At 43.9% G+C, this 17,762-nt stretch overlaps 1 protein-coding gene across 1 annotated transcript; it reads left to right on the forward strand.

The window, feature by feature from the left end:
• Positions 1–2,178: 2,178 nt before the first annotated feature.
• LOC124278124 lies at positions 2,179–5,177 on the forward strand. The gene is made up of 3 exons (XM_046713868.1): positions 2,179–2,353; positions 2,605–2,782; positions 5,036–5,177. The coding sequence occupies exons 1-3, from the start codon at positions 2,218–2,220 to the stop codon at positions 5,175–5,177; spliced, it is 456 nt and encodes a 151-aa protein (XP_046569824.1). The 5' UTR covers positions 2,179–2,217.
• The last annotated feature ends 12,585 nt before the right edge of the window (positions 5,178–17,762 follow it).

Below are 17,762 nucleotides of genomic sequence, written 5' to 3' on the forward strand. Positions count from 1 at the left end.
GGGACAAAGGGATTTAATGCAGAAAAATCCGAAAATGTCATGAATTGCTTGACCTCTTTGTTCCTAAATAGAATGATATTATTGCAAAAGGACATGTTGTTCTGCTGTCATGTATGTAGTTTCCATCCTTTCAAGAATAAATCAAAATGTCATGATCAAATGTCATTAATCTGAAAAAAAAAAATCAGGCACTATAGTTAAGTTTCTCCTAGTTGACAAATGGGGATATTCAAATCAGCATGTCCATCAGTCCTTTCTTCCAACTCTTGTATTCACATTCAAAATATACAATTTCACTTTCAACTTGATCTTAAAATGATGTTTTAAATTCCAATAATCTTTATCTGAATAGTTTATGTAGCAACCATAAAATTTCTGTGTGTCCCGTACTGGGATTCGAACCACAGGCCTTGTGATCCAAAGTGGGACTTGTCCACATGACCAAAGAGGTCAACCCTGTCAGCAAGCTGGCAAGGTAAGGATATCATCTTTGGGATCAGCCCCTGCTACATACTCCCCGTCAACAGAAGGCATGTCACAGGCAGCATGGCAGGGTATGGAGACTTACTTTCATAAAATATTAGAGTGTCCCATGCTGCGATTCAAACCACATACTCTTTGATCCCAAGTTGAACCCCTTCTCCACATGACATCTGTGGTATGAAGAAGGCGCTGAGTGTTTGATCCAAGCCATGTGAATGATGCGTGGAGTGTTTGACCCAAGTCATGTGGAGGATGTGTGGAGTGTTTGACCCAAGTCATGTGAAGGATGCATTGAGTGTTTGACCCTAGTGGAGTGTGAATGATCGTGGAGTGTTTGACCCAAGTCATGTGAAGGATGCATTGTGTGTTTGACCCAAGTCATGTGAAGGATGTGTTGAGTGTTTGACCCAAGCCATGTGAAGGAGATGTTGAGTGTTTGACCCAAGTCATGTGAAGGATGCATTGAGTGTTTGACCCAAGTTATGTGAAGGATGTGTTGAGTGTTTGACCCTAGTCGTGTGAAGGATGCGTGGAGTTTTTGACCCAAGTCATGTGAAGGATGCATTGAGTGTTTGACCCAAGTCATGTGAAGGATGTGTTGAGTGTTTGATCCAAGCGATGTGAAGGAGACGTTGAGTGTTTGACCCAAGTCATGTGAAGGATGCATTGAGTGTTTGACCCAAGTTATGTGAAGGATGTGTTGAGTGTTTGATCCAAGCCATGTAAAGGAGATGTTGAGTTTGACCCAAGTTATGTGAAGGATGCATTGAGTGTTTGACCCAAGTCGTGTGAAGCATGAGTGGAGTGTTTGACCCAAGTCATTCGAAGGATGTATTAAGTGTTTGACCCAAGTCATGTGAAGGATGCATTGAGTGCTTGACCGAGTCATGTGAAGGATGTATTGAGTGTTTGATCCAAATCATGTGAAGGATGTATTGAGCGTTTGACCCAAGTTGTGTGAAGGTTGCCTTGAGTATTTGACACAAGTCATGTGAAGGATGTGTTGAACGTTTGACCCAAGTCATGTGGAGTATGCGTTGAATGTTTGGCCCAAGTTATGTGAAGGATGCTCTTGGTGTCTAATCATATTTGGGTTGAATATGCTCTCAATGTTTTGTGTTGTAAGATGTTGGATACTCTCAGTGTTTGATCCTATTTCGGCATGAAGGATGCGCTGAGTGTTTGACCCATGTCATGTGAAGGATGTGTTGAGTGTTTGATCCAAATCATGTGAAGGATGTGTTAAGCGTTTGACACAAGTTATGTGAAGGATGCGATGAGTGTTTGACCCAAGTCATGTGAAGGATGTATTGAGTGTCTGGCGCAAGTTATGTGGAAGATGCACAGAGTGTTTGACCCATGTCATGTGAAGGATGCACTGAGTGTTTGACCCAAGTCATCTGAAGGATGTGTGGAGTGTTTGACCCAAGTCATGTGAAGGATACACAGAGTGTTTGACCCAAGTTATATGAAGGATGTGTTGAGTGTTTGACCCAAGTCATGTGAAGGATGCGTGGAGTGTCTGACCCAAGTCATGCGAAGGATGACCCAAGTCATATAGAAAATGCTCTTGGTGTCTGATCCTACTTGGGTGGAATATACTCTCAGTGTTTGATCTTTGTCAGGTAATGGATATTCTTGATGTCTGATCCTACTCAGGTAGTTCATAACTCAGTGTTTGGTCCTCTGCAGATTAAGGATGTCTCTCAGTGTTTGATCCTGTTGAGGTGAAAGATGGTTCTCCACAAGGAAGACAGCATCCAGCTGAAGACAGCCCTGGGTACAAGCGAGATACAGCTGCTGATAGGGGACATCACACAGCTGCAACAAGATGAGGCAGTGGACATCATCTTCGTCTCAGCCTTTCAAGGTACAGTCCAACATTCCTATTTGAATGAAGTGTGTTTTATACATTTGTTTCAAATACAAATGCTGTCAGCTATGATTAGAAAAAAACAACACCTTTTATCATCAACTGTTTCATGGACACCTTTTTTTCATCATCAAGTGAAGTATTGAGTAAATGGTGTATAATGTGTTTCTTAAATTGAAATACTAGTTCAACACATTTCTCATGACAATGTTAAGGCATCAGTTTAAATGGCCAGAATTTGTGTGAAGGTGACTATTCTGAAGTCTCATCTTTTACACTCATTGGTGCGTTGAGTCAGAACTTGAACATCAGCGTCCAAGAACTGTCGAAGGACAAGGAGCTTGACCTCAGGACTAACTTCCATTGTTGGGTGTCCAAACCACTGCCCCACAATGTCCCCTACAGGCGACTGGTGTGTTTTGAGAGGTAAGAATATCAGCCTTCTGGATCAGATATGCAAGAATAATTTTTATGGACATATTTTATCAAGTTTTGTCCTGTTTTGTTTAAACATTGTGCGATCTGGGACCATTCCATAATTTATGGCTAGGGGGTGATGCTGATATTTAAGGAGAAACATGTACAATGTTCGGCCCACCTAAAATTTATGTACAAAGTAAATGATCCCCCCTTACCTGCCCAGAACAAGATGGGTGACCCCCCTTAAAATCATTATCACCCACCCCTCAAGCCATAAATTATGAATGGCCCCTACAGAAATATTTTATATATGATTACCTTCTGTTAAGTTTTGATGTAAACCATGAAAGATAGAGACACCAGAGAAATATTCCACCAAAATTTAATTAGCATGAATACATTGAGATTACTACATTAGTGTCTGTCAGATACCATTACTCTCAACAACTTGTAACATAATATTATATTGCATCGGACAGGCATGGGTGCAGTAATCTTTTTCCTCCACAACCTAAAACTGTACCGTATTGACATTGAATTTACACATATTTGAACTATTATCATGACCAGAGAGGTGCATTAATATATACTAGCCACATAAAGAAACTGTGCATTGTCAAAATATTATCCCAGTTGATAAGTACGATAACAATGTCAAAGGTACATATAAACTTCAATGGAGGGATCATGAGACCATAACAAGTCGGGAGAATTTCAATTGAAAAGTCAATCACAATGACGTCACGAGTCCACAAGCGGGACAGGGGTCAAACGACCATGTCACAAGACAGCGTGAACATCGATCCATCTCATCCCAAACATGCTTTTATCGGTAGAGATCCGGTGAATTTGCAGGCCAAGGCAGTAAGTCAACGTTGTGGTGTTGCAAGAAATCCATAGCAACCCTTGCCGTATGAGGGCAGGCATTGTCCTGTTGGAATGTTAACCCAGGGCCATGACGTTGCAGAAAAGGAATTGCCACAGGTCGAAGAATCTGATCCCTGTAGCCCACACCAGTTAAGTTGCCCTGAACAATCACCGAAGGAGTTCTTTGGCGTGCTGTTATTCCACCCCAAATCATCACGGGACCACCACCAAAGCGATTCCTCTCCAAGACACAGGCCTGTGCATAACGTTCTCCCACGCATCTATAGGCACGTTGACGTTCATCACTATGGGAAATGTTAAACCTGGACTCATCTGTGAAAACAACATTTCTCCACCAAAACAAGGGTCTGCGGACATGATTTTGGCGAGCTTGTCGATGACGTTGTGTCAGGATAGGCCATATGTCGGGACGTCGTGGTCTGATCCTGTGATGACGTAAACGTTGTCGAACTGTGTTTGGGTGGATCTGGCCGAAATCCTGGGATGGTTCGAGGGCAGTCGTCACTGCAGTCTGAAACCTGTGGCGAAGATGGGTCACCCTTATCCATCTGTCCTGTCTTGGCGTTGTTGCCGTGGACGTCCAGAACGTGGCCGATCGATGACGTCATTTGTGTTCTGGTAGTGTCTCACCAGTGCAGAAATGGTGTTCTGGTGGCAGTGGAAATGTGCAGCCACTGTCATTGAGACATTCCCCCACGGACCATCCCAATGGCCTCATGATGTTGTGCAGACGTGAGCCTTGGCATGCTATGCGTTTCAATAGACGTTTAATTTTTTGAACAATCGCAAGGGCAGGGGTTGAGCTTTCCAAAGTGACAGTATTGTGTGGCATTCATTTGCTCTCTTTCTCTTTCTCGGAATGCACGTGCAAAAACGTATTGCACGTCTCAAGGACGAACCCACTGACGTCACGGAGCGTGGCACGTGCATGCATGTTGGATACATGTCACTAATCTCTGAGTTTAAATCCTTCTGTGTCTACACAGGTTTGATAAATTTAGATTTGAAATTTTTGTATGCCCAGTTTCTTTATGTGCCTAGTATATATAACAAGTTGTTTTTACACCATCTGACCTCTGCTTATTACTGATTGTGACTCTCATCCCAAATGTTCTCGTCGTATCTGTTGATTTTCAAGGCAGTTATGATAAGACCTAATTAAGGATATTTTTACCTCTCAAAAAACATATATTGTAACTTGGACATAGGTGAATTTTACTAAGGTATCTTTAGCTTATTGTTAAGTTCCAGTCAGGAAAGTAGTCTTTCATAATCGTTACCATTGAGAGCCAGTCACAACCTTAAATTTGATCTCACATGTATGTCTGATATTAGTTATGAGAAGCATAAATCTCACCTTCAAATCTGCAGATCTCGTAGGGCAAAAGCTGGAACAGTGGCCCAGCAGATCAGCACCATGTTCCGTGCCATGACGCCCATCTTTAACAATGAGGACACAACTGTCATAACCCCTCTCCTAGCCACAGGAAACCAGGTCAGAATTCATGTGTGATTATGTGTGATTATGTTTTGTACAAATATTTAATTTTTTAAGTAAAATTGATATTTTATACTTATCCTGACTCATGATCTTTTGCTTATCTCCCTTTCTTATGTGAATGGTAGCGGAACACTTGAATCCTTTGAAGTTCCCAAAGCGGACGTAAAAGTACACTCACCCACAAGTTACCTCCCTTTTCCTGTGTAAACAGTCATATGACCAGCCTTACTTGTCACTCTCTCCTGATTTTCTGCCCATGCACCTGGATCTACTGTGAAATCCCGAAGTATTTCCAGCGGGAAGGTTGGGAGGGCTTCTCGTCAAGAGTCAGGATAAGTATAAAATATCAATTTTACTTAACATTGACTCAAATCCTGACTCATAATCTTTTGCTTATAGAATCCTGCAGATTGGTGGTGGGTCAAGCCACTTCCTGGATTCATCAGCTGTCCTTGGATACGTCCTGTATCCCCCCCAATGGGAACTGCGTAACGGCATTTCCAAGATCCTATTCTTCCAACTTCCATTATAACTCGGGGGACCACTTTCTTGTCTTACTTCAATCTCAGACAAGTTGAATCATGTTGATTCAGGCGGCTTAAGATATACTAGTATCTTCTTTTTACTAGTTATCTATAACAACCCATAGATTATGATAAGATCTTTATCAACAGAGTTGCGACCCCTTTACGTACAGGCAAGATCTTTACCCATACAGAGTCTTAATCACTCATGCTAGTCTGTCCTAGACTGTGCGCATGGACTTCCCAAACTAATACTTTTCCTTAGTAAAAGTTATCAGCAAGTCAACGTGATAAAGGGTAAGACTTCCAACTCAGCGACTTTGTGGAATCGTTAGTTGCTGTGCTACAACGAGAGGCCCTAAACTGGTGAATGCCAGAGACGTCTTCGGTGGCTATGTCTTGGATGTAGTGGTTGGCAAACACCGTATCCGACTTCCAGAAGCAGCCCTCCATAATTGCAGATATAGAGCAATTTCCATGCAGGGCTTGTGTTGACGCCAGTGCTCTGACTTCGTGTGGGTTGGAAGCTCTTGGAGGTTCTAATCCTGCTGCTTTGTAGGCTCTCAATATAACAGCTCTCATCCAGAACGATATTGTCATTCTTGAGACTTCTACTGACGTCTCTGTAGATAATGGGATGAACAGACGCTTGAATTTTCGTCTCCTTGTTTTAGTCTTTTGAAGATATATCTTCAGGGCTCTGACAGGACACAAGGATAAGTCTTGCATATCCTCTGGTCCAATGATCGTAGATAAGCTCGGTATGCGTGGAACTGTCTATCTGGTTGACCAGATAATTCTTGGCAATAAAGTCCCATCTGAGTCCTAGATGTACTGCAGCATGGTGCCCGTGTCGAATCTAGTTAGACCAAAGTCCAACACATGTATCTCAGACATTCAAGCTGCTGTGGCTAATGAAAGCAGGAACAAAGTCTTCTGTGTAAGCAGCTCGAAGGTAGTCTGTTCTAGAGGTTCGTAGGCATCGCTCATGAGATGACATAGAATTACATTCAGATCACAGGCCAGTGCTCTGAATTTCTTTTGCTGGTCCTCCAGTTTAAAAGATCTCAGCAAGGCAAGTAATTCTGGTACTTTAGTCCAACTTGGGTGGAAGCATGGCGTGGTATTAGTCCTTCCCAAGATATGCTCAGTGCATCTGTTGCCCAGGCTTGAGGATCTGGAACTGGTGAGACAAACATCTGTAGTTGTGTGTTGAACCTCGTGGCAAACAGGCCTATGCATGGGGATCCTATTTCCCTTATGATGAGCCGAAATGCTTCTGGATGGAGCATCCATTCCGTAGGTGACGGGAGCAGTGGTCGGGAAAGAGCGTCTGCAAGTACGTTCTTGGCTCTGGGTATGTGACACGCCTTTATCCAGATGTTTGCCGCCTCCGTGATGTCAAACAACTGGAATGTGAGCTGTAGTAGGCTTGGTGATCTTGTAGATCCTTGCCGATTTATGGAAAATGCAACTGTAGAGTTGTCCGTGTGGACCATCAGCTTCCTGTTGATCAGCGAGCTCGACCATAGTTGTACGGCATTGATCATGGCTTTCATTTCCAGCAGATTGATGTGAAGATGCTGTTCTGTTTTGGACCACTTCCCTGATGCAACTTGATTGTTGAGATGTGCACCCCAACCTTGTATCGATGGATCTACGTAGAGATGTGTGTCAAAGGCCGGCTTTTGTAAATAGGTCCCTCATGGCGTTCGACCTGTGGGTCCACCAAAGTAGGTACCTCTTGATATTGTCTGGCAGCAAGATAGGGTCGACGCTGTCCAGATGTTTTTTCAGGAACGTTGCATCGGCCTTAGTTGTAATCTTCCTGTGCGAGTCAAGTCCTGCGCCGAGGTTAGTAGACCGAGTAGACATTGCCATGTTTGTAGTGTTAATGGAGAGATGACTCCTTGAGGAATCATGTCTTGTAGCTTGACCCAACGATGTTCTGGGACGACAATGTGATTCTGTGTTGCGATAAATCTTATCCCCAGAAATTGAAGATCTTGTTTTGGTTCCAACTCTAAATTCATAAAGTTCACCAGCTATCCTAGTTGAGTGAGCAACTTGATTGTGAAGTTCAGCTGTAGTCTGAGTTGACTGGCACTTTGGTGAACCTGAATGCCATCGTCCAGGTAAAAGGCATTTCGTAGAGCCGATGATATAGGTATGCGACTATAGGCTTGGTTACTTGTGTGAATAGCCACGGAGCCGAAGATATGCCAAACGGTAGGACGTTCCATTGGAAGTGCTGCCCTCTGAATAGGAATCATAGATACTTTCTTGATTCTGGATGTATGGGGATGTGTAGAGAAGCATCCTGAAGGTCTATGCTAGCCATGTAATCTGCTGGACGGACAAGTAGTCTGAGTTGAGGTAGGTGGATTGTTCTGAACCTGTCTGGTTTCAGTAGATAGTCTTTGTTGTATTTGCGCATGTTGTAAATCAACCTGAACTTCTCTTTGGGGCCGTAGAAGCCTGGCGTGAGATGATGTTGATCTATTTTCTCTACCGGATCCTTCATAAGAAGTGAGTTGATGGCTTCTTGTAACTTGTCTGTCTGCTCGTCTGTATAATCAAAGACCATCGGACTGAGGGTTAATGGTGGTGTGGCCTTGAGCTGCACTCTGTATCCTTCTCGCAGTACTTGTGTGACGTAGTTGTCCTCTAGTATTCCCCAATTTTTCCAGTACCTTTGTAGACGTCCACCCACCCACGTCGATGGTTTTACATGAACGGCTGGGGGTGGAAGACTCCACTCGTTTCCGAACCCCAATATGAACGTCTAGGTCCTCTGGATCCTCTGGGAGTACTACCCCTCCATGAGTTTCCTCTGTAGTTTCCAGATGGGCGATGAAAGGAACCTTTCCTGCCTCTGAAGCTGGAGTACTTCTTATCCTTAGCCTTCTGGATGCTGGAATATTTCGACTTGCTGTTGTACTTCTGGGAAATAAGCTGAATGATGTTGGCTAGACTATCTATAGACTTAATCATCATGACTTCTCTTGAATCATGAGTAGCTTCCTTAGCTGCATTGTCTATCTCGCCTCCGAAGATAGTAGAAGCCTCCACAGAGCTCTAAGCAGCGGCTGGGTAGATCTGTCACTGCACGAACAAGATGCCAGTAGACCTTGTCTCCGTAGCAAAGTGAGACCTGCTGATATAGATGCCAGATGGTCCGATAAAAAGTATTTGTCCTTCTTCCGAGTGAGCAGAGCTGATAGTATCATTCTATCTTCTTCCGAACAGGGGTTCTGGAACTTGTTAATCAATGCTTCATTGAGTGCTCTAGTCTGGCTAAGCTGAAGAAGGATCTCCTTGGAGCAGTATCAAGTTGGGATAACTTTTTATCTTCCACTTTGTATATCTTGTTCCGAGAGTCGTTGACTAACTTCATGTAAGCATCTAAATCTGGCGCCTTCATAAAGGGATCCATGTGATGTAATGGGAATTTCTTCACATTAAAGGATGGCAGATGCTGATTCTGGAACATAGTAGCTTTCTCAAAAGCTGTGCATAGGTTAGAAGGTACCTTGGATATAGGTTCAATCGGAGGAATAGTCACCGCGTCAAAGTCGTTGTTGCACATCGTATATGTGTAGAGTTCCTCCACATCCTTAGAAGGAGACTCCAAGTTCAATCCATTGGCTATCAAGCTGTAACCTCTGAGTCGGAGAGAGCGAAGTCTGCTTGTTCATCAGATATATCTCGGTCTGTAGAACTATGCCTCCGCGACTCATCCTTCTGCGAACCTGTATCCCTAAAGTCATCCCTTCTTCTCTCTTGTGAGTCCTCCCTTTGTGAACCTCTGTCTCTAGATACATCTCTTCGCGAACCTCTGTCTCATGAATCCTCTCTTCGCGAACCTCTGTCTCGAAATAACTCTCTTTGCGAACATCTATCTTCAGATCCATCCCGATGAGTTGAGTCCTGCCTCCGCAAACTTGGTTCTCGCGAACGTCTGTGAGAGATGTGTGATCTCGATCTAGAGCGGCTTGGTCTTGGAGATGGATCCTTAGGTGTTCTCGAACGTTGAAGGTTCGCAGATGTAGATCTCGAAGTATAAGTAGACTTCGCATGCCTTCCTTCTTCATCCATGATGACAGAGTCGTCAGCCTGTGGAGACCTCTGCGGACGTATATGTTCGCCAACGTAGTCGTGAGACGTAGATCTATGAGGAGTAGTAGGATCGGACAGGTCCGAGGGTTTGCGCACGTTGTCAGCAGATGAGAGGTCAGTCGAGCCTTCGCCTCTTCCTAGAACCTACGTTCCATCATGGCCATCATCTGGTTAGTAAATTGCCTCATGATTTCATTGGGTTTTACGTCGTGCTTGAGAATATTTCGCTCATATGACGACGTGCATGCGTGTGTATATGTATGTGCGGCTGCTTGTACTAGCCCAGACTTAAGCTGTTTTATGGTGCTAACCCACTGAGATACCATGCGCGGTGAAGCATGAATACCCACATTATACTGCTTCCAAGCCCGACCAGTCCTTGTACCCATTAAAGCCGGCGCCAGGCAGGGACCAACAAGTACCATATTTTAGCGATATATTTTGGTATGGCGTGGTGGGGGATCGAACCTCGCGACCTTCCACTCTCGGGCGGCGCTCTAACCACTACACCCGGAGGCGGTCATTAGAATATGAGAAATGTTTTAGGATTTTCATAATGTCCCTGATAGTGTCGGTATTTATTCACTTATTTGTTTGGTCAAACTTGATTATTCACAGGTTGGAGTCATGTTGCTGGATTATTGCTGAGAAGCGATGTTAAACAACAAATGAACAAACAAGTGTTATTAGCCTTGACTGTTGTAATACTTTTTCATAAAACAAATATTATGGAAGTCAATTTTCCTTATCCTGACTCATGCTCTTTTGCTTGTCCCTTCCTCTTGCGAACATAGGGTGGAACACTTGTATCTCCTTAATTGAAGCTCCTTCAATGTAAAATCACTAATTGGTACTCACCCACGACTTGTTACCTGAAGCTCCCTGCACGTACTCAGCGAGGAACTGCCGTGTAGCGAACACCCTCTGGCCTCATGCTTCACTCTCTCCTTCTTAAGCCCAGTGAGCAGGATGTGAGGCGCCTGTGTCTCCTTACACACTATATCCTTTGGTTTTCTTAGTTAGTTACCTTTTATAGTTTACTATAAAGGTATAGCTAGTATCCTTCAGTTATTTGCATTAATAATTAATCATTATTTCTACTGTTTATTCCGTGAGTTTCGTGATTGTTCAGCTAGTTTTACATTGATGAAAAACTGTACTATTTGTAGATTACGTTTTTCCGCTGCGGATCGCATGTGGTATGCCCTAGTTGTACTTCGCCTTGTGCGTTTGACTCGCGTTGCAGTTACTGCATAAATTTAACCAATTCTGCCTTTGATAAATACCATCTTTGCGTCTTGAGGCGTGTTGCAGATAGGTCGCGCAAACTAGGTGTAGACATGGCCGATCACGTCGGATTGCCCATCCAGTCAACTGCTGTCGAGTGATCCCCTCCCGTCTGGTGTTCTGCTTGAGACCCCATCGGAAGAGGGGCGTGGGATGCAGTCCGTCACCTCTAAGCGACCGGCCTCTCCAGACATCCAGTCATCGCAGACAAAGTCCAAGAGGGCCTCAACGTCTTCTCAAGCGCAGAACCCGTACCCCCAGGGCGGCGTCTTCCTCCAAAGGGAAATCTACGAAGTCATCGAGAACTTTCTCAGCGAGATCGTTCCAGCAGCAGAATTGGGCCTCTCGATGACCAGCCTATCATCATACCGACATGCATACAAGAAGCGACCAGTGACAGCGACAGTGGCGTCAGCAGAGATCACCATGCAGCCTGATGCCTCTACACTGATGTCAGACGAGATCGCTGAGGGCCCCACCGCTAACACAGCAGAGAGGGCACCATCTACTACGTCGCAGATCATCCCAAACGATCTTATGAAACAGATCATGATTATGATGGAAGGCCACTATAGACTGGAGAAGCAGCCATCCCAGGGTCGAGCCTTGGCGAAGGCTCCAGCGTGAACAGCACCCAGGGGCACCATCTGTCAACGTAGCAGCCCGCGACAATGCAGCCGCCGGCGAAGGAAGTCACAGACCACCTCGACGAAGGACCCAGATGTACAGCCTTCGCGAAGGCCTTCGCGATGGCGGGAAGAATCATCACCTTCTTCGGCGTCATACTCAGATACGGAATCTGATCATCAGACCACACGCAAGCCTTCGCGAAGGTCATATCATCGTTCCCCAGGACGGACATAAGCGAAGCTTCAAGGCGCGTTCGCGAAGGACACCTGAACCCAGATCGTCTTCATCTAAAAGATCATCAAGGGACTACACAAGAGCTTCGCGAAGCTATCATCAGTCCCCTCATAGGTCGCCAAGAAGGTCAACCTATCGATATAGATCACCAAGACGATCACCTCGCCGATCACTGCGTCGATCACCTCACAGGTCTGCACATAAGCCTACAACTAGATCTCCACAAGCGTCAAGCGATATAGAGATAGAGCCACACAGCCCTACATCAGAAGAGCAACAACCTCTTATCTATGATGATGGAATGGAAGATGATGGAGGAATTATTTTCTCAGATGCAGAGATAAGATATTGGATGGTCAATAATCTAGATCTCTCATCACCTTCCAAGAGTGGCAATAAAGAGCAGACTTAACTGATGAAAGAAGATGGCGCAGATGCTATTACACTACCCCAATCGACCCGATTAAGGGCGGTACCTCAGAACCTAGATACAGCATTTAACAAAGCCACAAAGGTTCAGGCGCCACATCTGCCAAATTTCGAAGCCAAGAAGTTCTCCGCATAATATGGACCCTTCTTCAAAGCGCCAAGACATCGATGAGAACTATAAGCTGATCTCGATGCCAAGAACAAGTACTACAAGATTGATGATCGGAAATTGGTTCAGATAGAAACCATGGCGAAGGTATGTTCTTTGGTCTAAATAGATCTAGAACAATAAATGAGACACTTATCTCCAGATTTGAACCACGACCTCTGAAGATGACAGAATGATTTACTTTCGGCCCTACTGATGCAAAAGAAGGACCAGCAGTTTTAACAGATCATCTGGCGTCTGTCTCAGCAGCACTGACCTTAGCTCGTCGTCAAGGCCTCCTAGCTTCCTGCAACTGGGGTGAGAACTTTACAGCTCCACTATATACAGCCCGTGGTCTTCCCCATCCATATTTGACGGAGGAATAGACAGAGTCTCCAAAGAAGTCACCAAGGATTCTAGAGAAGTCCTGATGATTAAATCGATGGACACGCTAGCCAGTGTCATTCGACAGACTTCACAAAGATACTCAGGAGATCTAAATTCACGGGCCTACAAAGAGCTAGAGACAGGAAGATTGCCAGTTCCAGGGGAAGAGATTCTTTTAAATTAAGCCCATATGGCAACTATAGAGGAGGGTCAGGACGAGGCAGGACACCCAGAGGTTCCCGCAACTATAAGCGCTGAAAGACAGGTTGAAGCGACTGGAGTCTTCCACCCCAGCCGTCTAGTACAACCGTCACAAGTGGGTGGGCGTCTTCAACTACACTGGGAAAACTGGGGAATACTTCAAGACACCTATGTCTCCAACATTCTTCAGCAGTTTAGGTATCCCACTACAGGCCAAGCCTCCACTAACAGTCAACCCTCACAAGTTCGAGAGGTACAGGCACAACAACTACTAAAGTTAAAGAGGTTACATTACTCCTAACCAAGCAGGCCATAGAAGTAATAGAGCAAGGAAACATCGAGACCAGGTTTCTACTCCCAGTTTTCCTAGTACCCCAAGAAGAACTCCAAGGAGAAATACAGACTCATTTACAACATGAGCTTCTTCAACAAGACTTACTTAAGCAGACCTCCCAGGTTCACTATGATACATCTACGCGAGCTCTGGCAGATGATTAAGCCCCATGGACTACATGGGCAGTATAGATCTACAAGATGCTTATCTGCACATCCCAATACATCGAATCCAGGAAATACCGCCGGGTTTACGCTAGGCCGGGTTACATTACCAGTAGAAAGTACTCCCATTGAATAGCATCAGCCCCATGGTTATTCACGAGGATAACGAAACCGATTGTTACCTATCTACATCGTCAAGGGCTCACGCGAGTCGTTCTTCCTCGACTGACGGGATACAAGTAGATCAAGATCCACAGCATCTCAAACTACAGTTAAACTACATCATAAAGCTACTAACACAGCTGGGATGGTTAGTAAACTTACACAAGTGGGACCTAGTACCATCGCAAGATCTGCAATTCCTAGGAATCCGATTTATCACCAATCTCAACCCGTATAGTGGTACCAGAAGACCGTTGGCTCAAGATCCAACAGATCATTCCACCAGCTCTACTTTCACCGCTACCACTTCGACAATGGCAGAGCTTACTAGGTCTTCTAACATCAGCCCAAGACTTGACAGTCATAGGCAGATTACAGTTTCGTCCATTACAGGTCTTCGATCAATACACATCTCGACGACCTACAACCATTCAGTCTACCGAAACATCTCAGACCTCATCTATTATGGTGGACAAAGAAATCGAATGTCTGCGAAGGGATTTGTTTAGCAGAGCAGGAATTCAAAACCCATCTATATGTAGGCGGCGTGGCTCCAAGGTTGGGGAGCTCATCTCTCCAACCGGACGGCATCAGGGTTATGGACTCAGCTAGAAAGCAAACTCCACATAAGCGCATTAGAGATGAAAGCTGTAATCAAGCGCCATAAGACATTGGAGCAACATTCTACAGAATCGCACCTGATGATACATACCGACAACTTCGACAGTGGCGTTTCATGTGAACAGACAAGGCTCAGCGAGATCGCCGAACCTTTTGAATTTAACCTTTCAACTGTTCGAATTAATCCAAGATCTAAATCTACATGTCAAAGCATGCCACATTCCCGAGCCAGGAATATACTAGCAGAGCGCTCTCTCGGCCACATCTACGTCGCCCGACAGAATGGATGCTCAATACAGAGATATTTGCACAGATAATCAAGCAAATAGGAGCCCGCTTAGTAGATCTATTAAGCCACAAGGTTCAACAATCAACTACCGACATTCGTGTCACCAGTGCCAGACCCACAAGCATGGGCAACAGGCGGCTCTAAGCATATCATGGGAAGGCCTCAATGCGTGCGGCGTTTCGCCCCAGCAATAATACCTCTAGTATTACAGAAAATCAACCAAGCGCAGAGCCTACAACTCACTTTGGTCAGCCCTATTGGCCGGCCAGAGCGTCAGTTTCCAGCTCTAATACAAGATATCGGTCAACGGCACTAGAACTACCCAAGCTAGCGCCAAACCTGTTAATACATCCTCACACCAAACAGGTGCACAGAAACCCAGAAGTATTCAAACTTCACATTATGGACTGTATTAAAATGTGTTTAAACAAGAGAGGATATTCTACCAGGGCTGACAAAGCGGTCACGCTTGCCTTACGATACTCAGCAGCGTGGCAATGCGATGACAAGTGGCAAAGTTTCGAAAATTATGCAGCAAACAAGGGTTTTACAGCGAGAGATGCTACGCATCCTCAAGTGGCAGACTATTTGTGTTACTTTACGGCAAAACAAACATTTAAAGGCTCGACATTGTCAACATATCTTGCCGAGCTTAGTTCTGTGATTTCTATGAGAACGGGTGTTAAATTAACAAGAACACCAGAGTTACTGGCCTTACTACGTGCTTTCCGATTGGAGGACCAAAAGCGGAAATTCCACGCCCCAGCTTGGGATCTGAATGTAGTTTCACGACACCTCACAAGTGAGGATTATGAACCATTGGAATTAGCGTTTGAATTTCTCTCACAGAAAACAGTCTTCCTGTTATAAGCTAGCCACGGCAGCCAGAATATCTGAAATTCATGCTCTAGATTATGAGAGGATACAGTTTGATGACAATCAAAAAGACAGCACCTGGGATTAAGATGGGATTTCATCGCCAAAAATCAACTACCAGGTCAACCAGACAGGTTATTTCACATCCCTGCGCTATCCTCAATTCTTGGATCTCAAGATACATTGGACTTATCTCTATGCCCAGTACGAGCTCTCATAATCTATTTGCGTCGTTCCAAAACAAGGCGAAGATCGCTCAGAAGATTGTTCATCCCGTTATAAGCCTACAAATCAGACAGAAGTCTCGGTACCACCATATCTATATGGATAAGAACTGTCATTTTCTGCGCCTATAAGGCAGCAGGACTGGACCCTCCAACAGCATCAAATCCCCATGAAATCAGGGCATTGGCATCCACCCTCGCCCTTCACGGTAACTGTTCATTGAATACAATTATGGAAGGATGCTTTTGGAAATCTAACATGGTGTTTGCTAATCACTATCTCAGAGATATCACCACCGAGGACGTCTCTGGCATTCATCATTTCGGTCCTTTGGTCCCTCGCTCAGCAATTGACAGTCCCTAAGTGGCGTTAATATTCACCTTACGAGATTATTAGATATATGATACATATATTCACTAGCTTATAACTCCATGGAGTTCTAGGGCTATGTACATATTTAGCTTAGGTTATTCAACCTTAAGCTCATACTGAGTTATATTCAGTGTACAGCTACGTTTAGAGTAGCAGTTTATATATATATTGATATATCAGTATATTAGTAAGGTAATACCCCACTTATAGTGTATATATCTATGGCTTATTATAAAGGAAATATCCTAAGTCTCAATGCCTTATGAAGTTCCCGCAGGGGTTATTACAATATCACTTACTTAAATCACTAATTATAATCCAAAGTATTCTGTTTACCCACCACCTCTCCGGTGGATTCTACAAGCAAAAGAGCATGAGTCAGGATAAGGAAAAATATGTAATTTTTTGAGTAAAATTGATATTTTATACTTATCCTGACTCATGAGGTTAGCCCTCCCATCCTCCCCACATAACACTTTGGATTTCCCTGTAAATTCAAGTGTTGGGCTCGCAAAATCAGGAGAGAGTGAAGCATGAGGCCAGAGGGTGGCGACACCTGTTCAGCTTACGGCACGGGGAGGTAACTCGTGGGTGAGTACCAATTAGTGATTTTACATTGAAGGGAGCTTCAATTAAGGAGATACAAGTGTTCCACTATGTTGCAAGAGGAAGGGGACAAGCAAAAGAGCATGAGTCAGGATAAGTATAAAATATCAATTTTACTCAAAAATTACATATTTCTACGTTTCCTATCTTCCTACCAGTGAGACTGTAGTTAGGCCGAACTTAGTTTTACAGATATTTCACACTTTCACATAGTAACCATATACATTGTAGATATAAATGCGAAAAATCAGGGTTTTTTCTATTTCCGACAGTACTTTAGTGAGTCTTGTGTTATTTAGTGTTTCCTTGTTTACGGGAGACATTAGCTATAGTGGATCACAGCAAATGGCAAGACCTTCATAAAATGTCTGTTTCTCTAGATCTGAGTACAGATATTATTTTTTGGCTTTACTCGACACCACAGCAGATTCAGATGGAGCTAAAGGGGGATGAGATGTAAGCTGTTATGTATGACCTGAAACTGCCATACATGGGTTAATAATATTAACGTGTGAAGAAAATGATGTACCCTTGAAGATACAGGTTTGAATTGGTCTTCAACAACCCATGCTTGTCGTAAGAGACGAATAACGGGATTGGATGGTCAGGCTCACTGACTTGGTTGACACATGTCATCATTATCCCAATTGCATAGATCGATGCTCATGGTGTTGATCACTGGATTGTCTGGTCCAGGCGATTATTTACAGACCTCTGCTATATGGCTGGAACAACAAAGAAAGAAATTAAGTAATGAGCTTTCATGATTAGTTTTATGCTGACTGTAATGAAGTTTATGCTTTTAATTTGAATCATTGTTGAATTTGAGGTTTATATAAACAGGTTTACAATAAAAGAGAATTAAAAAACTTATGTAATGACATAGATGCGCCATGGAATTCCATACATTTTGTCCGAAATGATATTAACTTTCTAAATGCCACTGAAAGACATTAATCTATACTGTTCTTCACTAAAATAATTTTCTT

Source organism: Haliotis rubra, unplaced genomic scaffold (genome assembly GCF_003918875.1).
Source record: "Haliotis rubra isolate DU_JTF1 unplaced genomic scaffold, ASM391887v1 Scf2314, whole genome shotgun sequence".
In the NCBI taxonomy this organism is placed as follows: Eukaryota; Metazoa; Mollusca; class Gastropoda; order Lepetellida; family Haliotidae; genus Haliotis; species Haliotis rubra.